This window comes from Arctopsyche grandis, chromosome 1 (assembly GCF_051622035.1).
Source record: "Arctopsyche grandis isolate Sample6627 chromosome 1, ASM5162203v2, whole genome shotgun sequence".
NCBI lineage: Eukaryota > Metazoa > Arthropoda > Insecta > Trichoptera > Hydropsychidae > Arctopsyche > Arctopsyche grandis.
The window spans coordinates 41,917,085-41,939,370 of NC_135355.1; the positions used below are offsets into that span (position 1 = coordinate 41,917,085).

The window sequence follows — 22,286 nt, forward strand, 5'->3', positions numbered from 1 at the left end:
CATCATGTGACAATGAAGGAGTCATACATGATGGTGTCATACAAGTGACGAATTGGTGATATTTGAATATAATGGTAGAGGGTTGTCCTCAGCCCTTAACTCGTACATGAGATAGTCCTTTCAAAACGACACATTCGACCTATGTCATTGAAATTTTATGGTAGTATTTATCCTTGCTTAACAGTGATCTATACCAAAACAATCCATTGGACCATTTTCTGTAAATTTGTATCGTTGACACTGATCGATAACGGTGTATCCCATATTCGTTCATTCATTCATTCATTACTACTTTCCTCTGTGTATTTATTGAAATGTACATATGTATGCAGTCAGTTTAAAAATGAAGCCCATGAATTAAAGATTTCACGTACATATATTTTAAATAATAACTTTTATTACATGTATTTACGTACAGTTGATTAATTAATTAATTCTTCGTCTATTAAATTTTTCGACTTGGGTCTTGTTTAGCTGTTGAAATTTAAAACAAAATATATATGTAGATAATAATATCTATTATATTAATAGTTTTTAATCAATTTTAGTCTTTTACTTTATATGTATTTATGAAACAAAATGAAATTCAAAATATAAATATGATTAATTCGTTAGAATAATTATTTGGGTAAATGAATACATTTTCCTTTTCGACTTGCAATTCTGCAACTATAATAACTTATATAATTTCAACAATTTAATATTAGTTTCATCAAAACGATTATAATGAATTTTCGATGCTCTAAAACACATTTATTTGTATTAAGTGTATTGAATTTGTTTTAAATACCTGAAAGTCTTTAGAAAATAAATCTTCTTTTCCCAAGACTTCAATATATGGCTGATTGTAAAAAGATCCAAATCAAAAATACCTAAAAATTGAATACTTAAAAAAATAGAAGTTTTAAATGAGATACTGATTTATATAAACCAACGTTTTGCGTATTTATTTTTTATTTCAAAGCGTCAAGTGTTCTAATAATCTATATAATATTTATTGAACACTTCTTGTTCGACCGGCGTCTCTCTTCTTTTAACGGAAATCCGATATTTTCCACTCGGAGAAATAAAGCCGTTCTCGTTTTGTACGCTTTAATCAACAATATAGCAAATTTGTATCAGAAGTTTTCAACAATGGCACTTTTTCAATAGGAAAAAACGACGACGATTCCAACCGGCGTGAAAACTTGTTTTTAAACGATTTTTGTTTTTGCCATTTAATTAGTGCGAAGCACAAACATTTTAACCGCCTCGTAGAAATGATACAACAAAATGAAAATCCGTCAAACCGCTAACGGCCATCGATCGTTACAATATCGAAGGGGGGGAAAAATCGTAGAATTTCAGCACATTTATTTTGCCAATGGTCGTTATCTTTTTAATGCAGTTCTCATGCGCATAACACGCGTTCGTATAAACGGGGTATTGTTCTAGTGACTTTAGAATCGGTTCTCACGCCATGTCCTGTTTTCGCGTACGTTTGGTTTTTTATAACTTCGTTTTCATTCACATACATATTGTAGAATGTATACAGAATGCCCTTCGATAATTCTGTATGTATTTATTTATTTTTAATTTTTAATTGAACATCCCTGATTCGATCAAATACCACGGACGCACTTTAGTGGATAATATAAAGAAGCCCCACGAGGTACACTGTGTACAACGACTTGACCTACATGTTGAACCGAAACCATGAACCGACACAATGGTCTCGAGATGCATGGCCAAAGATCAGGGTAACCATAAATTTATCCCAATAAATTCTATAAAATTCTACCGTGGAATGGTGCGTGCGTTCTTGAATTTCACTTTCGCACTATCTAAAAAAGTGCTATAATATTTTGTGTATTTTTTTGTCTTTCAATTGAGCACGGTTTATTTGGCGTTTTAACGGTGTTATCGATGATGGATAATACCGTTATTTAGCGGCAACACTTAGATGGAATCCTTGTCGTTATTACACCATATTTCGGTGGTAAGAAGGTGACCCTATTTTACACCCGGATTCGAGATGATTCAGCAACATCTCTTTGTGCCAGGCACAACGAATGACCCACTTTTCGCGTTTTAATTCCATCTCAGATGAACCGAAGGATGGATGGAGACTTTCTTGTTGAATTTACATCATCCTAGAGGAAATTGAGGTTCCGGTTTGAAGGCACATTAAATCACCCGTATCAGAATGTGTAAGTAGTTTTACACTGAATTACAATCACGTAACTCTCTTCGAAGCAATGATCAGTCCTCTTAGAAATATTCGCTTGACGATAACTGTATTATATTATGACATATTGCAATATTTTATCTATGTATATTTCTTGGCTGAATATGAGTAATTTGTCCCAATTTCATTCAATTCCATCATCGCTTATGTTAGTCAAAGTCGGCCTGTAAAAAAAATGAATTGCTTAAATATTACATTACTAGATATAAAAAATATGTGTTTGTGTATGAAAAAGATACTCTCTGCTTATCAATTGTAAGCAAAAATGTGATAATTTTCTTCGGAAATAAAATCATTAAGATAAAAACTCGCACAAAACGGTAAATTTCGTGTCATACTTGACCTTAAATTTTACTTTTCACACCGCGTTCATATTTACGATTTGCTCTTAACAAGATCGTAGCCCAATTGCCCAGTTTGCACATTTCCCCGTGCAAATATACAATGGCTTGCGAATTTGTAAACTATTCGGGTCAACCGCAAACATCCCCGCTGTCGGTATGTTTGCACTGTTTTAAAACTGTCAATATTTATCACCTGAAAAATACCAACACGCGTGTACGTATATTTTACATACATGAATACACATCAAATTCGCGCAAATTGAGAGCCGCGCTAATGACGTGGTATTAAAATTTGTTTCGTTTTGTACAATCCGAGCCGTTTTCTTTTGGGTGCGTTAACTGTGGATTAATCATTGAAAAATGTGTAAATATATCTGTGTAACGTTGACACCGTGTGAAATGATTTGAATAGCATTGTGTCGAACGATGTATCCGGAACTGTTGAGACGAAGTTGAAATGCGTGATCTTCCTCATACGTATGCATGTATGTATGTATGTATGAATAACAGATGGAGAGAGGTGCATAACTCAACGAGACGACATGAAAAGATCAGATTAGATCAGTGGCTCTCAAAGTCTCAAAGTAAAAAATCAACAAATAACGGCGATCAAAACTATTCGTTTGCACTTTGTCAAAGAAAATGTTTTATTTTATTCCCGTAAAATGTGACCCAATACTCTTGTTTGTAATAGCGAAAAATAAAATAGTGTTTTGAGCGACCTCTCCTCACTTTCGCTTGTTATGTTTTTACTTTCTCTTATTGATGACTATCAAATTTGTTTGAATGCCTGCTAAAAAGAATATTATTCACTTTATTTGTACTTGCATATGTACGTGCGTTTATTTATTGTGATCAGCTTAGATATAAATTCGAAATTTTCTATTACGACGACGTTTCTTTAATGTCCAAAGATTCTTTTGATAATATCCACGCTTGAAATTAATTAAAATACGTAGCTATTCATTAAAAATGAGAATTACATATAAAATTTAAACCAAAAATTAATATAAATAAATTTAAATTTATCATTGTTTAACTATATCTCAAACTTATAAGCTTGATTATAAGTGAATGGGAATTTTGGAATGTTTTTATAATTGTACGTGATTTTAATATAGCTATTGACTGTATTAACATTTTGAAAGAGTGCTCTGTTTCTGTTCGTAATTAAGTACAAAAATATAAGCTGAATTTGAAAAGTTGTGTTTCAAAAACAAAAGTAGATTGCGCAAGATACGATAAGTGGCAAGTCGAAATGACCTCCGGCCGACTATAGATGAGCGATTACCTGTTACATACGTTTTTCAAACGTGTAAATCTTTGAACAACACTGTAATCGAGTGAAAGAAGAAAGGCAGCATATTGTGTGTATATGTATATATGAACATCTATGTGTGTGTGTGTTAAATGCAGAGTGGTTCGAGAGAGTATTGAATGTCGGCAAGTGGGCCATCGGTCTACTTGCGGCTACGAACGCCTGTGAGCGCCTCTGCTGCCTACGACCATATGGCTTACAAAACGAAAACTGTTCTGACAAAAACAAAAAAAATGCATGTAGGCAATTTATTCCATGAGGTTATATGTATTTTTTGTATAATGCTGAAAATAAATGGTCTGAAAATGTTGAAGAACACTTTTAAAACGCGTGGAGACTTTGACGCGCAAGCAAGATTCAAACCCAATCCATTCAATATTATTGGTTTATTTTAACGATTTAATTATTCACAGTTGATTAAGTTAAACGAAATAAAATATAAAATTACTATAAAGCCCCTCATCAATACAATGATTTAGATAAAATTTCTTGTCGCATTTTAAGTAACAGTTATTTCGTTGAATATTTCCAAAATTCAAGTAGGCATTCACATTCAAAATAAAACGTATAACTGAATCTCCACATTCGTTTATGTTTATTATGAACAGAGTCGAATGTGTTATTTGGTTCACATAAAAATTTAAATTGCATTCTTCATATCTGTATAAAACCAACTATATATTATAAAAAAAAATAAGTATCAAATATTGACGAAAAGTTTCCGCACCGTTTGACCTACATATTAATTTAACCTTTTTTTTTTTTAAATAATAATATCGACACAAAAAGGTTTACGGTGATGTAATATGATCTTTTCAATAAAAAAATCTTATTTACAATAAGAACAGATGTTAAATCATCATTTCTTTCATTCCAACATCCTTTCAACGAAGAAATTTAATGGAGCCAATACACCGATACTTATTTATATACATATTTATAATTTTAATATACATAAGTGGTATGTATAAATAATGAATAGCAATATTTTATTGGTGTGTCTATGTGCGTACAAGCACCTGGTAGCTGATCTGTGACCTAGCTAGGTAAACTTCTTTCACCCGGTTTATCTGCATCTCTTTTTATACGCCTTTTTTATCGGTAGCAGCCATGCCTCGCTTCAGATCAATTACTTAAATTACCTGTCAGGTATCCCACGACCAGACAGGAAACTTACGTGAGACGCACATGCACACACAAACACACCGCCTCGAAAGGCAAACAGAAGACTGGTTTAACTCGCCGCGCTATATCCTTATTGCGCCGTCACGATAAAAACCGTTGACCCATTTCTCCACGGAGTGAAATGCGAACGGGAAACGAAATTTCGTCTTGGTACGTTCTGTGCAGCGGAAAATTTAACTTATGAGAATATACCTACATACGTATGAACATGGGAGACTGCACACTTGGATAAGTAACGGTTCTTTCGAGTGCGATCGTAAAATATTAATATGAAAGGATGAAAAATCCACCGACGAAAATTCTCCGATACGTAAGTTGGAAATTATTATTTGAAATGGTCTCCGAATCCGTATCGGTCTCGTCGAATTTGCTTACCACTCCAATGGGTTACTGTGCTACTCTGTTTTACTGCCGTTGCTCAAGTCGAATTACAACAACTGTGTGACAAATGAATCAGTATTTTTTTTGCGACGATGTCGCTGACCAAACACGACCTTTTAAAACGAAAAGTGTTCGCAGATTTTTGTAATTAAATTCCGAATATAAATGAGATTCTTCTAGGCGTTCGAGTTCTCCCAAGACTATACGAGAAAATGTTAATAATTCCGGAAAAACATTTCTAAAATTTCCATTCACCGACTTTTTTATTTATTTTTTTTGGAATTTTTTTCTTTATCTATGAATCAGTGAGCGTTGCTAATTTTCAAAAAATGACTGCAGATTTAAATACCCATTCAATGGGTATTGAAAGAATTGAAATTGGGAGCCGTCAAAGATAGTCAAAGGTCTTAGACATGAGGTAAATTGCCTTGAAGCCTAAAAGTTATCGAATATAATAAATACTTTTCATATAACTTCATTCTTCTTAATATAGATTTAATAAATCACCATGAATTTAAATGGTATTTAATATTTCTTGAATATATAAAAGTAAAGACAAAAGTGATCATTTAAAAATAAAGATATAATGTTATTTGTATGTATTTTGAGATGTTGCCTGAAAATTTTCTGAGACCACTCTTTTGGGTAATACATAAAACAAAATTACAATAAAAACAAACGCTTTTTGAATTTAAACCCCATAATTACATTTTTTTTTTCAAAAGAAAATCCATTGTATGCCTAGCATTTTTCGAATACTACGAATTTTGATAAATATCATACCTTAGCATTACATGAAATAATCTAGCAAAATATTCATTATATAAACAATGAATTGATTTATCTTTTTCACAAGTGTATGTGTATTTATAAATAGATAATATAAAAAATTCTAACCAAATAATTAAACGCACGATAATACGTATAACTTTTAAGAACATGTTACGGATTTGAAAAGTATTGCTTAATGATATTATTTATGTATAATCAATTACGTGTACGTTCAAACGATGCTACAATAGTTCCATTTGTATAAAATAATACAATTTAATTTATATTATCAGATTTAATACTGTTATTAATTAATGAAACATCTTCCTGCTTCCGCCATAGTGTGTACTAACCTTCCCTTGTTGCTTCATTGTGAACCTGCGTTACGTTCTATGTACATAAACATTTATGTATGTATATTAAAATTCAAGGTGTTCCAAAACACATGAAAACGATCCGATTTAATTTAAATCAATTATACGTCTGTGGGCCTTTCGACGTGATTAATTGTGGCTCGTTTTGTCATCGAATATTGTTAGGAAACGCCAAATCTACACCGTGCAACTGCAATCATAACAATAATGAAATGGCAAGTGACTTTGCAACTCCAAAATCGCATTTCAAACGAACCGGAACCGTCTTCATAATGCGATAAAATCGTTTAAAAATAAATACCATTTTGGTTAATTAATTCTGATTGTATCAGTATGTATGTAGGTGGTTGCTTTTCGTGCACAAATTTCATTAATGGTTATAACTTTTAGGGCACGTATTCTGGATCTGTTTGTTCAGAGATCGAAAGATACACAAAACGAGCCTAAATTGTCTGTTCTCATCTATGCTCCGTTAATTCTTAGCCGCTCTACTAAATCTGTTGATTTAATCCAATTTCCTTAGACCGGCGTTTAGTTTTACGCCTAGGAAACGCTACCAAAAATACACTTCTTGATCCATCGTAAAGTTCTGCCATTGTCGTGTCACACCATCCAGAAGAACAAAGAGTTTTTATACTGTGAATGTGTGTGTGTGTTTTTCTTCACGGTCTGTGACCATAAAAATCCTACAGAACGCGGATACCGTAAAGCTTTAATATATAAATTTCTATTTTCAATATATTTTCAATTCCGTTTTAGCTGTTAATTTCCACCTCAACAACGAAAACTTCACAGATGCTCATTCAGGAATGTATTTGAATCGATCACGGAATATGGGTCAGATGACAAAGAAGAATTCAAACCATTTAAATTTATAATGATTCGTCAGAATATCTTTGAATCAAATTTTCACTCCAACGGACGTGTCGTAAGCGGCATTTAAAGCATGAAATATCACATAGTGTTTTCAATCATACACTATTTAAGCATACGAACGAATTTTTTTCATCGTTAGTTTGAAGTCTCCATGTTTCCTGTTACGAAACAACGGGACCGGTTACGGGTCAGAATTAAGGTCTTGACATCGTGGATTAATATATCCAGTCAAAAATGAAGGTACATACGGCACATACCCGCCTGTATGTAAATACGAATACATACAGTACCCAAATAATAAATTACAGACCACCCATTCCACGTCCTAATGATGATTATAGACGAAGCGGACGCTTCGTCGGACCTTCTTCGTTGTTCGTCGGCTTTCTTTCGCAGTTGAATTCGGATAAAGGATGGATTTTCCAGTGCGTTTTCCGTCGAATTGGTACTGTTGCGTGTTGCGGTAGATCAGTCATGATTTCACACGCCATGTGCTCCCAAATTACTGAGAAAATCCGCGGAATGTCAGTCGACACTTGAGCAACATCTGCCACACCTGAATCCATCAGCTTCCTATTGGAAACTTAATTGTGTATATCCGATCAATCAATAGCACAAATAATCCACCATATCGAAAAATTTATTGCAATTAAACCATTATATCTACAGGATGATGAGTGTTCACAAATCATTCCATTTTAAATTATGCCTCTTTTAATACGCAAACAGCCCTTAGCTTAATTCATCCAGTCAATCATAAATGGCGATACAAGACGTACAATTCGAAATGTTGCAGCCTTTCCATAACTTAATTCAGATTCTAATGACTGCATTTTGCAGGTTCAACGTTTCATTAATTACACTAATTCTCGATCACATCTATTACATGAAATCTTCATTCAATTGTAGAAAGACTCATTTTTACGGGGTCGCAATCTTGCAACTGATTAAGACTGTTTGTGCGATCTTAGAACGATTATTTGAAACTTGATGCTATATAAATATACCTTTTTGAAACAGCCTGTAGTAAAATGGGCTTTTCCAAGCAGAATATAAATTCTTATGGTGTTAATGGCTTGTGCAGGTGAGAGGAAAGAGGTCGGTGAAAAGGGGAAAGAGGAGATGCAGTGTTGGTGTGTTTGTCACTGTCCATTTATCCCATTCGAAAAACACGTCATCCCAATTATTTATTAATGTATCATGACTCTTTCTATAATAATTGATCTGCACGTAAAATTTCACTCGCATAAAACGCTAATGCATAATGTTGTATCATTGAAAATAATTGTGCTCTTTTCCATCGTCAAATGAAATCAAAATACAATAATGACTAAACGTGGCACTGAAACAAATTCATTGCCAATGATATACAGCGCATTACATGTTTTTTTTTTATTTATTTTTTAATGAATATTAGAAATTATGATGTTTGGTGTATAAATTTTGCCACTAATTATTAAAATCGGTCAGTATTAATTTAAGTGTATATTTTGCTACTAATCCGCGATTTATGTAAACTTAAAAAACTAGCCGCTGTAATTCCTTGTAATAAAAAAATATATTTATTATTCAATGACTAACTAACTGATTGTCAGATATATGTACCGTTGTCCAGCATACAAAAGAAACGACAGTAGAAATGTACGAATGAATGATTGCATTTAAACTTTATAGCAATAGAAAGTAAAACTGCAGTTTTCAGGAAGCGGCGAACGTTGATTTTTATCAAAGCAGAAAATAATCCGAGTTACAGTTTTTGAATGTTTCAATTAACAGTTCTTTTTATAGATCGTAACCCAAAGTAGAGCGAAGTCAATCATGCATAATTTTGTAGAAATTTACTTTATTTTTGAAGAGATTTGTTACATACATAAAACACAAGATTACCCTTCCAGAATGTGCTATTCTAGAAAACATCTCTCCGTATATCACTTCCTTATATTATATGATTTTATTGGGTATACATATACAAACCATTTTTTCAACCAAGAATTCCTTTATCAACCAGTTGAACAACTTATCGAGATTCTTTGACTAGTCTATAGATAATATAAACTATTAAATACATAATAGATGACGAGACTTTTATGGATTCTAAATATAATATTATTAAACTATTAAATATAATATTATTAAACTATTAAATATAATATTATTGGGATCAAATACTGTTGCCAAAAATTATAGCTAACGTTCTTTAAAATTGACAAATCACTTTAAAAATATATTTTCATGTAATACAAAAAGTCAAACATTTGTTTAATTATTTAGTCAATCGTTAATCTCTCTGAATGTTTTGATTTTTCTCTCATCGTAATTATGAATTACCATAGAAATATCGTCATAGCCAGTTATATTTATGACATTATTTTGCATTTTAGGTATGAAGTAAAGTTAGATTAGACGACTCGTTTCCTACACTGAAAGCTACAAAATTTCCTACATGAAAATGAACAAATATTGGTGTTTGTATTAAAAATACTGGCTTGAAAAATATCATCATTTCAAGCCTTCAAAATCAAGTTTTTTCTTTCATTATCTTGCGTTTTTTTTTCATGAACCATATTACAGGGTATTTCATCCCTATTTCATCTTCCAATAAACATCAATGGTTAAAATGTAAAAGTTTCAATTGAGTGGTCACAGGCTCAATCCCGAGTGTCGATCGTTTCCTACCAGAGTTTGCCAATTTATTTGATTTCATTGAAACGGTTCCAACAAATTGGCAACCCTGTCTTATTTCTCACAATCTTCGAATTTATAACATGTTGAATATGCTGATTTATAAAATGCTGCTATGATGTTCTCTAAAACGACTCTATAAATTTTTTATCGAACTAAAAATATATTAAAATAAATGAATAACGTACAATTATTTTATTATTATTTTTTTTTAATTTACATATATCATAGAGACATGTCATCCTAAATCTATGAACCATTCTATGACTTACTGTGTACCTATATATCCAAAAATAATATAAAACCGTGCATATACCGCCAGTATATGCACGATTTTAAAAAATCAACAAATTCGGACTTGCCGAATTTGTCAGAGGGAGAGAACACCGGTTGTATTAAGTTTGATGAATCGTAATCATCGAGAAAATCGAATAAATTTTTCGGCATTTGAACCCACGACCTCTCTACCGGTAGACAATCGTTTAACTAGTGGCCGCATGTATAGATAATAGAAGTGTTTTGAGCATTTGAACGGTGTGTGATTGTACGTGTTTTGCAAAGTATGTACTCAAGTGAACACAATGCGTGTTTGAGCGCGTACACCACAACGTACGTGTCGAATTCGAGAATAAAAAGAAGAGCGGACAGTCGAGGCCCGCGTAACGGGACTTTTCACTTCGAAAAGTGTGCCGCGACAGCCAAAGGTCGTATGTCGCGCGGCAATGCTACGGGACCGGCTCGGCGTCGAAACGTCGCAAGCGCCGCGGTCTCGCGCAGGCCAAAAGTAACCTTGACCCGCGGTGCAAAAGCGACAGTACCGGTCGACGCGGTCCGGGCCCGTTTTCGATTTCGGTTAAATTGCCCGACGCGATGCACTCGCCTGCTTTGTAGGTCAGTAAAGCGACTTTATTTTCTTTTTGTACAAAGCAAAGCGGATTTGTTTTACTTTTTTTTTTCGTTTTGAAGAGTGTACGTAATTCGGAGTCCGAGACGGCTAATTTGCCGGAAATGTTGGAAAAGCGGCGGCGCCGTCGGAAAAGCTCTAGCGCAGGGTTTTCCAACCCGCGGGCCGCTAAAACTGGATAACGTCATGAAAATCGTCACTATAACTGTGAATTTCTCAAAGGTCAAGGGATTGAATCATCACCAATATGAGTGCTGATTTAGTCGATATAATTTACTTTTCTGTGAGGTTACTTTTCGCATTGATACAAAAACTTAAGAGCAGGTTTCAAGACTTTTCAGTAAACATAAATATGCACATTACACTGAGCAAAAAAAAATAAGCGAAGCGAATATTAATCAAACTAAGTTTGACCCACTGAATTTGAATATGACAGTAATTTTTATAAGCTTGCTGCCTTTCGTTTAAAATATATGAGCGTGTAAAAAAACCGCATTTCTTTACAGATTTTTTACTACTGTACCAAAAGTGAGTATTGGAATCAATAGTCTGTTGTTTTTTTCTATAGATACTTTGAAATACGTGTAATTAATTATCCAGCGAATTTATGTCAAAAATACACTTTTTTCTTCCGTAATTCCATCGGCTGATTGGTTTTTTTTTTATTGAAACGTTCTAATTTGAGCGCGAAATGACTTTTAAAATACAACAGCGAGATGAAGAACGGAGAGCGCATCATTTCACGTTGTAATTTAAAATCATTTACCACTTGAATTAATAAGTTCAGATGAAATGAAAAAATATATTGACATTAAAAACCAACCCTGATAAACATGGTATAGTGAAAAATTTGCGAAATTAGCTCATGATATAACAAAAAAAAAATTGTAAAAAATATATATTTTTGTATTTTATAATTCGACAGATAATTAATTAGACTATTTTAAAACAATTAAAAATTAAAATCAATAAAAAAATCATGTGACTATTAATTCCAATACTTAAGTACTTTTGGCACAACAGTACTAGATTTTTAATTAAAGACTGTTGAAGTCAAAGGTATGTAAAAATTGCACATTTTTTTAAAACGCTCATATGTATTTCTTAAAGGAGAGCAAGCCTACAAAAAATTATTGTCATATTCGATATCAGTGAGTCAAACTTCGTAAAGATCAATGTATTTTATTTCTAAACTAAACTGTCACTTAAAGTACTGAAAGTACCAAAGTATGAAAAAAAACTATCCAAAAAAAGTTGGGTGATTTGTTTATCGTTGATTCCAATCTGTGTTAAAAATTTTGATATATGTAGGGTTTGGTTTTGAACGTGCAGAGTGCATAATACAGAGCGTGTATGGAGGAATGATTAAGACGTACATATTTACATACAATAAAATACTGTTTGATCTAATCCATGTGCATAATTTGGAACCCCTTGCATCTTGATTCTACATACATATATTATGTATTTATGTTTATGTACATTTGTAGGTGATTATTTACTTGCAACAGACAGTAATTTTTGATTCAATTACAGAATTGGTCTCTTTCTACAGTCAGTCCTCCACAAAAAAAAATAATATATATAAACTACCTATCATATGCATAGAACAATATTAATAAATTTTAAAATATTTGTAATTAAAAAAATTTAGCTTTGCCTTCCTAGCAGAAATGTTTGAAATTAATTATTCAAAATCATCGCATCTGTTAAAATGTAAATTAATTTACTATTTGCAATATGCAGCTAAAATGACAATGCAATTCAGTTAATAGCTATTGATCAATCAATCACTCACTTTTTTTTTTAAAAAGATTATTTAAAAATAAATTGAAATGCAGTGTTTCAAAATTTACATATAAAACAAAATAATTTATAGGTGTGTGTATATATTTATATTCAGATTCAGATTCACGCAGTAAACTAATCTAATTAACTGTGTCTATTTTCAATTTAATTAATTTTAATTTTAATTTACATATTGGGTTATGGTTGTTATTAATGCTTCGAAGCGAAACGTGCAAAATTTTATTGTCACATAATTATAATATATCATATTATATTTAGTATTTGTCAGTGACGCTCTTTGGTCACTACTGTTGTTATTTACTTCATATATTTATTATACGTTTTTTGTTATGAATTTTATATTTAATTGAAGAACTCGAGGTACGTCAATTTTATCGATAGTTTGAAAAAATATTTATTACACTTTTTATCACCCGTGTATACGTTTATATATAGAAAAGTTGGCAAATCGCGAAATAAGCGTGCCTATTGACCGTGAAAACTGGCGACCACGCTCCTTGTTTGTATTTTCTATATTTTTTTCCTCGGCTATTTATTCGCATTGTCAAGCGCGTTAAAGGCTCATTTCGAAACACTCGCAGAAGAAACAAAAAAATATTATTCACAAATATACTATAAAATAAAGTAAAGGAAAAAATCATTTCGAAATGCGATTTTTCGTCAGCTTTTCGTGCGCGCACCACATTTTCATTATTTTTCATACATTTCGCAATGCGGGCGGGCCGTTCACCCAGCGATTGCACATCGGTGGCGATATCGTTAAATTACAACAAATAAACAGTGGAAAAAAAGGAAAATGTGTTAAGTTCGCTATGAATTTTCCGAAATTGGCGCAAATTTCCCGAAAAAAATCAAAACATAATAAAAAAAAAATCTTATTACATTTTTGTATATGGGCCGTTTATTTTCAATGAAATTGTATTGTTGTTTTTAACTTCACGTTTAAACAAAGGTGTGTTTTATAAATTCTACTAAGCAGCCTTTAAATATAAATAAATTTTCATTAAAACTGTATTACTGAATTGTAAAAATCTTTAACTTTTATATTTCATTGTTAACATAAGAAATGCACCTCTTTTAACAGTGCAAATTGTGAGATAAAATATGCCTCATCAAACATTAAAAAAAATCTTATAACTTTTTGTATATGGGCCGTTTATTTTCAATGGAAATGTATTGTTGTTTTTAACTTCACGTTAGAACAAAGGTGTATTTTATAAATTCTACTAAGCAGGATTTAAATAAATATGTAAACATTTTCACTAACACTATATTACTGAATTGTAAAAAACATATACATATGTATATGAACATTTATATTTCATTGTTAAAATAAGAAATACACCTCTTTTAATAGTGCAAATTGTGAGATAAAATATGCCTGATGTCATTCCTTTTTATCTGAACTGGAAGTGGTACTTTTACTCTAGTTTTTATTAGTAAATTATCTACATATTTTTATTTACATAAAAATCCACTTTTGATCAAAAACAATGTTTTTATGCAAATTTATCTCTATTTGATACTTAAAAACTTTGATTGTAAAAATAAGCCCACAAAAGTGATACAAACGATACAGTGAAAATAAAAAGCTGATAATATAATTTTGGATTTACGAGGTTTTCAAGTTATGTAGTGTGAAAATGGTGAACTCTGAACATACATATATACATACATAGCAGTTAAAATAAGCTTATTTGTATTTTTATCGCTGAAAGGGGAAAAGGTAGCACAAATTATTGATCCTTTGGATTAGTTTTAGATCAGAAGATTAACTCTTTGAATTCCGACGATCCATGAACGCCTTCTGTTCGAGTGTTGAACATATCGAGGTTCGTCATGGTGCCGTAGCTAAATAAACCGACAATAATCGCTCAGCGATCAAACCCAATTGGGAAACGTTCCACCGTTTTTATACGAAACGGACAGACAGACAGCTATTTTGTAAACGCAACAGCCGTTTTAAAACTCTACGTGATTCCGTAAAATATAAACAAAATCTAGAAAAAAATCCCATGTAGATTACCTTTACTTTGCTTACTGCTTACGTACTACGTGATTTTTAACGTTTTATTTTTGTTTTGTTTCAGAAGTATTAGAAGACCGGCTGTGCGGTCGAGAGCAATGCACTCGAAGAATCTACCCAGCTCTTGACCGAGTGCCAAAGACGACCCCCTCACCCCCGGTCCACCCAGCTGCTGGCTGAAGATGAAGTATTGCGCCACGGCCAATATGTCGGCTTTACCAAGCGCATCTCACGCCGACCATGCCGAGGTCGAAAGCCTGCTCCAGTCCTGGCAGGGCGAGCTGCTTCTGAGCAAACTGCCCAACCATCCGGCACCCATCAGCCCTCATATGATCCCTGCCGAAGCCCTCTCTCCTGAGGCTTCCGAGGACACCAAATCCGGGCTGGACGTGCTCGACCACCTCATCATGTCCTCCCAACTGCCCAACTCCAGCCTGGCCGAGCTGAAGCCCTTGCCACCCTTCACCGGCTACACAGGACACCTCTCCATCAACGGCATCTCAGGACACCACTACCATGCCATAGCTCAACGCCTCCCCGAAGAGAACAACAACTTCCCATCTCAGAGTGGATACGGCAGTGAACAAAACATTGTGTCCTCGTCCACGTGCGTTTCAGACTCGGGCGCCCTAGAAGACTCTAAAGTTTTCCCTATAAATTCAGACGGCGAATCCAAAATGTTCTCCTCGACAGCTGACAATACAGACTCTAAGTTGTTTTTGAACTCTTCGGCGGACTCTTGTGCCAACATGCACGCGGATTCGCCCGGTGTTAAGATGTACGGTGTTAACCCAGACAGTTGTGAACTCAATTCCGATTCCGTGACCCCCAAAACTGAAATGTACGACATTTCGTCAATAGAAGACATAGCCGCTATTATAGGTTCGGCCATTGCGGACACGACAGTGCCTTCACAAGTGGAAGATCCCGAGCAGAGCGCGTCCAAAGACAGTTGGATGGATTTAGACGCGTGGTTCGAGGGGACGTGCGCCCAACAAGACACCAAGATCATCATATCTCCGGACAACCTTTCGGAATTCGTCCTGCCGCACTCCCCGCAACACATCCAACACGACTTCTCCAATAAATTAGATTATAATAGTAAACACAATCACGACGTGCACAAAAATCAAGACTATATACAGAGATCGGTGAACCACAGTGGGTCTACGCTGCAGTCGTTGCTAACGCACGGCTACATGCCGCTGTTGCAGAACAGACTCCAGAACGGTCCTCCGGTGAAGCAAGAAGTGCCCAGCTCTACCAGCTACGGCATGGACATCATATCTACTTCTAGTCCTCCTGGAAACGTCGTGTCGACGACTGACAACCTCCTGTTGAACGGTCGCTACATCCCACATCACTATGCGATAGGTCTGAAGCCGGAAGGACTGTGTAGTCCGGACCACATGATGGGAAACTACCCTCACACTACAACCACCACTCCTATGTCGAACAAAAGCAAGAGAAGCAGAGCACAGAAGAAGCAGCAGCAGCAAGCAGTCAGTCATAGCATCGCCTTCCAGAGCGCGGCAGACCTCAGCGGACTGTTAGGGAAAGAAAAGCCTGTCCATAGGTGTAATATTTGCAATAGAGGTTTCTTGAACAAATCCAATATCAAAGTACACCTCAGAACTCACACGGGAGAGAAGCCTTTCCGGTGCGAGGTGTGCTCGAAAGCTTTCCGTCAAAAAGCTCATCTAATAAAGCATCAGCAGATTCACAAGCGAATAGGCAGAGACTAGTTTATAAACGAAACAAATCTGCTATGCGATCGGGTACTAAGTAGAAAATTTATTTAAAACTTTTCCGACACATTTCAAAACACCAATAGCCACATAAATAACAATACTTTTCTATCTACAAATGTTCTCTGCGATGCAAATATTATTATAATATATAAATAAAAATAGGTTCCGTATCGATGATGATTTTGAAATTAAATTCTACACTATATCCATCGCAGGGCACGTGCTATTGATAAAGGTACCTCATTAATTATCTGCGATCTGCTCTATGATGATCGAAGGAAGTATATATACACATATGAATGTATGCTTAAATGAAATATATAATTATTTAATAGTCGAAAAAGACTCTCGAGAACAAAAATTATTTTTTCCTATGGACAAGTGCAATGTTATTTAGTTTTATGTATTCTCTATAATGATAATACGCATAACATCCTTGGTGCGTATGATAAAAATGAACGATTGCGAATTAGCACGTATTGAATCGAGCTCTTCGTGCTGTTGTTGTTGTTTTTTTTTTGACTTTCAAATACACATTTTCGAAGCGTTTTGAATACGTCTCAACAATCGCTAGGTATGATGAATACGAAAAGTATTGAATATTTATTTTAATTTTAAGATTTTTGTATATTTATTATTAGTTAAAATTTCCATTAAGGAGAACGAGTATATTTGATTCTACAAATGAATGTTTTTTTTATGATTAAAAAACGTATTTTCCGTATTGTCACAACAATTTTTACATGTTTATCTTCTTTGATAGATTTTCACGTAAAAATTTATCAGTGTATGTTTTTTTATAGTTATTTTTATACTCTTTGGTTTTTTTATGTATATCTTTATTTTATTTTATTTTTTTGTATGTAAATTTTATGCATTTGTTCTATAGCATTAATTTGACAATAGAACTTGCTTAAGTTATGTTTTATTTAATTTTTATTTTACGTTTCATTTTTAATTCATTTGCTTCTCTTAGCGTAGAATCTTCTCATTCTTTTTAAAAAATTGAGATCTCATATTTTCAAGTATAATATGTGTATTTTTAACTCATTCGAGCTTTGTATAAAAAAAATAATTTATTAATTAGATGTCTTAAATTCCGTGATAAGTTTATTTGTATTATATTCATGAATTAAGTACGAAATCATTTATTTGAATATCCTTTATTTATATGTGAACACAAAAATATTTTTACAATTCCTCTGACATTTTTCATGTTTGTTTATTTACATAAATCTGACCACTAATATGTGAAAAAAAATTATCTTATTTATAATCATTGGTGTATAAACTTCTCCTTTTAAATAGAATCTTTTTATGTACAAATTCGCGTACAAAATATCACTATATTTCGTTTTATTTCTCAACACCAATCGTTATTAATTCGCTGTTAAACAATGCCCATAGTTTTATAGATATTTGATTTATTTTATTTATCATCTGTTTCTTTTACAATTGTTCAAAATTCTAATGTTTTAAGTGTCTTGTATAGTCTGTAGATTTTTAAATAATTTATTTACATTATATTAAGAATGCTTTGTAACATTGCGCAATGTTAAATTCGGATGTAAAAAATTATTTAAGTATGTTTTTCATTATTATTTTTCATTTTATTTTTTTACCTTTTTTCATTAGAGTTTTGTTTCTTTTTTTAATTTATAGATCACTTCGCCGAATTTCGCGATGGTCGAAAATATTAAGAGATTGTAAAAATGTGTACATTTAATATACATATATATATATATAAATATAAATAGATTATTCTGATTTTCAATCGTATTTTTTTTTATCCCATACACACTTTGATTTTATTATTTTAACATATTTGCATATTTTTACTTGCCACAAAACACATCACGATTGGATGGACAATTTCAAGGTGATCATCGCATAAATAAATACTAATTGTACCATTACTTCGTACTTTTATTTCCTTGCACATGTTTTTTTTTTTTTTTTTATTTAATTAATCATATCAATACCATCGATATATGTACATATGTATGCACTTACCTACACAATAAACTTCCTGAAGATTTAAATTAAATGAAACAACACCACTCACATCAATTAACAGAGACTCGAACAGCATATAATCTAAATGTAATTTATAAATGAAAGATTCTAAGCAAAATCCCATGTAGCTGTTGAACTTGGTACCTTGGTTCCTGATTGATGAGTTGGTGCCTGTTCATGCTAATTTCCCGTACAATTCGAATGTCTAATCAAGCGCAAAAGTTATTCCGATTGATGATTTGAATGGAAGGCTCTCTCTAGTCGCTCTCCGTGTTCCAAATGCAATGACCAACACAGCCAGTTCGAGTTGCACATGTATACACGATGGTACCAGGCACTACAAGACACTATGTTGTACTCGACAATTGAACAGTGATCGTCAACTTACATATCATATGAAGAAATACACAATTGCATCCATTTTATTATACTATAAGCCTAAAACTGGTCAAATTTGCTGAATTTATGTCTTAAATTTATCATATTGATAAACTGACGAGTTTTTAATTTGAATTTATGAGTGTCGGCAAGTACGCGGAACACCGGTTGTGAACCAAGCTCGAGTATCACATGTTCAGGAGAAATTCTTCCAACTCACCTACTTACCAAGGTAAACGTTTTCTCCGCGTGCCTATGCAAAGAAGTGACTTCTAACCTGTGATGCCTGATATATAGTATGTATTATTGATTTGTATGCACGGATGCATTTCAGAACTCATTTAAAGCTATACAATATAAATACATATATATAATATTAAAAACGAAAAACTTAAAAAAAAACCAACTAATAATTCCACATATTAAATACATTTTTTACCAAATTTGTAAAAAAAAATATTTAAAAAATCTCTGGCATCATTTTAAGTAAGTACGAAATATTAGTCATTAAACTTGATTCAAATTTCCTACCATTAGTGTATGAAGGGATCATTTTGTTCAATTAAAAAAAATTGTTAAGTACATACGTGTTAAAAGGCAAGTATATAAAAAGGGGATTGGAACACTCCCAATCGTCACATAAGACAAATATATCACATAAAAAATCAATTTTGAACTACCTACATACATCAATTTACACGGTCTTCGACTTAAACGATTGCATATTAACCGGTTTCTATTTTATTGGCTATAAGTAGATAAAATTAGGGTATTTACATGGGTAGAGGTATTTAGTAAATTAAAATCTGACAAAACGTGAGGGTGACGGAAATTCAAACATACATACATATAAGGCCACTAAATGTCAAGGTGTTTTTAAACGTGTCTATTACGATTATTTTTCACCATCGTAATGGCGGAATTGATTTAAATATCTGTCGTTGACCAAACCGCGCAAAATGGCAAAGAAGACTGTAGGAATAGATACTGAATCGAAAGCGAAGTTAAACATAGAAAAGTCTAGTAAAAACAAAAATATTCATAATAATAATAAGATAAACAAAAAATAAATAAAATGCCAAAAAAAGAAAAATACAAAAAAATTATCTGTAATTGTAACATATTAACTAAAAGAAAACGAAGATAAAGAAAGGTATTGGTAAAGAAGAATTTTCGATTATTTTTCACCATCGTAATGGCGGAATTGATATAAATATCTGTCGTTGATCAATCCGCGCAAAATGACAAAGTTTCAAAACGATCGGAAGAATGTAGGATATAATATATGTAATATGTTGTCAGACCAATGAGAGAAATGAAATATATGTAGAAGAGCCTTGTAAAAAAATTATATAGAAATATCTATTATATAATATATATTTTTAATTAATTGTCCAAAAAGGCGCATTGGGGTCTTCCTGTCAAACCTTCCTGGTATATATATATATATATATATATATATATCTACATATGTAAAATAAAATAAAAATCTCAGACAAGTATGAAAATATTAATATTATATTTCTAAAAATAATTTTAAATGTTGAACCATACAGCGTTTTTAATAATCAAGACCAAAATCATAAACTTGCTTAAGCAGAAAAATTAGCATAAGTGCGCGTATGCAATAACACGCGCGTAATGATAAACTGAAAAATATATTACATTTTCATATAACGAATCAGTTTTCGTATTTAAATATGTATGTACGTATCATACAGTAATAAATGTCGAGCATTCCGAGCCCACGTTGAAGATCAACTGGTTGTGTGATCGTGCGAGGGAGAAGAGCGCGAGAACAATACCGCAGGGGCGTCGGCAAAGAGCGTGAGAGAGAAAGAGACGCATATACGCGTGTCAACTACCACGGCAACATTTCTCTCCAAAGCGTAGATACCACTAGAAATGTGTGCCATTGACCCACATAAGTTGAATGACTATTTATACTGGTTATATACAGCCGGTACGCAAGTCAAGCGTAAAACTTTTTTCCATACTAATTTATTTTACCGCGACACATTTTTATACGACACGTAGTATTGATAGTGAATTTGAATTCGAATCCATATAAGCTACTCATGCTGCTGACTGCTGAATTGCAAGAAAAATTATTTGGATAGAAGCTTTTATACATACATAGATGGTAATGAAGATAAACAATATATTCATTACCATCGTTGATGAAATAAATTCTTGATTCAAGGATAAAATTTGTGACTTATGTAGAATAGATATGTAGAATTAATTTTCATCATGATTGTAACTAAATTGACAAAATCTATTTTGATATTAAAATTGTGCATAAGGAAAATGTAACTACATATAATGGTTATACACAGTGGTTTAGTGTTAAATAAAAAAGAACCCCTCCCCTCTTTTTTCATCACTTAAAAAATATGTATCCTAATATTGGTAGTTCAAATATTTATAAAAAAAAATCTAATGCTTATTAACAAATATTCTTGTTCAGATTATGATGTTTTTTTTTATATTTTCTAAAAACTTCATAATAATAAGTAACATAATATGTAACTAAATGAAAACAAAAATATAGAAAAGATATTGGAAAAGAAGAATTAAAAAATCTTCAAGTTTAAGAAAGACTTCTAGCTTGTTTTTAAAAATATTATGGTTTTCAGAATTTACTACAATGGTTGGGAAGATTATTTCAAACTTCAACTGTTTTAACTATTTGAAAAGAAGGAATCTCTGATCAATTTATTCGATTTTTTTCTTTTTGGAGTCTGAAAGTATGTCCTCTAAGATGAGTGTTTTCATTGAACGTAATGAATTTGGACATAAGACAATAAATTATGATGATTATTTATTACTTTACAGACTTCGATTAAGTCGCCTCTTATTCTTCTCGTCTCAAGTGTTATGTATATTAGCCAAAATATTTTTTAATTTTACTAATAAAACAATTTTCAATCAAAGTGCTAGGGCGGCCACCTGGCCCAAAAAAAAAGTACCTGGCCCGACTACACCACTGGTTATACATATATTATAATTAGTCACCGGACCCAGAAGGTGTTCAAAGATTTACAACAATGGAACAATGGATAGCACTGTGACTATCCTACCTCTAATTATCATACTTCCCAAAATTTGATAAAAAGCTTTTGTATATTTGTCTGGAGGAAGTCACAGCTACCAATAAAGCTATTGCTGTAAATTATCGTATTTTCAAGTCGTTTTTTCATCAAATTACAATAAGATGACAATGTATAAAACAATGAAACCT

The 22,286-nt window shown here is 32.6% G+C and overlaps 1 protein-coding gene across 1 annotated transcript; it reads left to right on the forward strand.

The window, feature by feature from the left end:
* The first annotated feature begins 15,077 nt into the window (after positions 1–15,077).
* On the forward strand, positions 15,078–16,642 carry ich (zinc finger protein ichor). The gene has a single exon (XM_077433637.1). It carries the CDS (start codon positions 15,080–15,082, stop codon positions 16,640–16,642), a length of 1,563 nt encoding a protein of 520 aa, XP_077289763.1. The 5' UTR covers positions 15,078–15,079.
* The last annotated feature ends 5,644 nt before the right edge of the window (positions 16,643–22,286 follow it).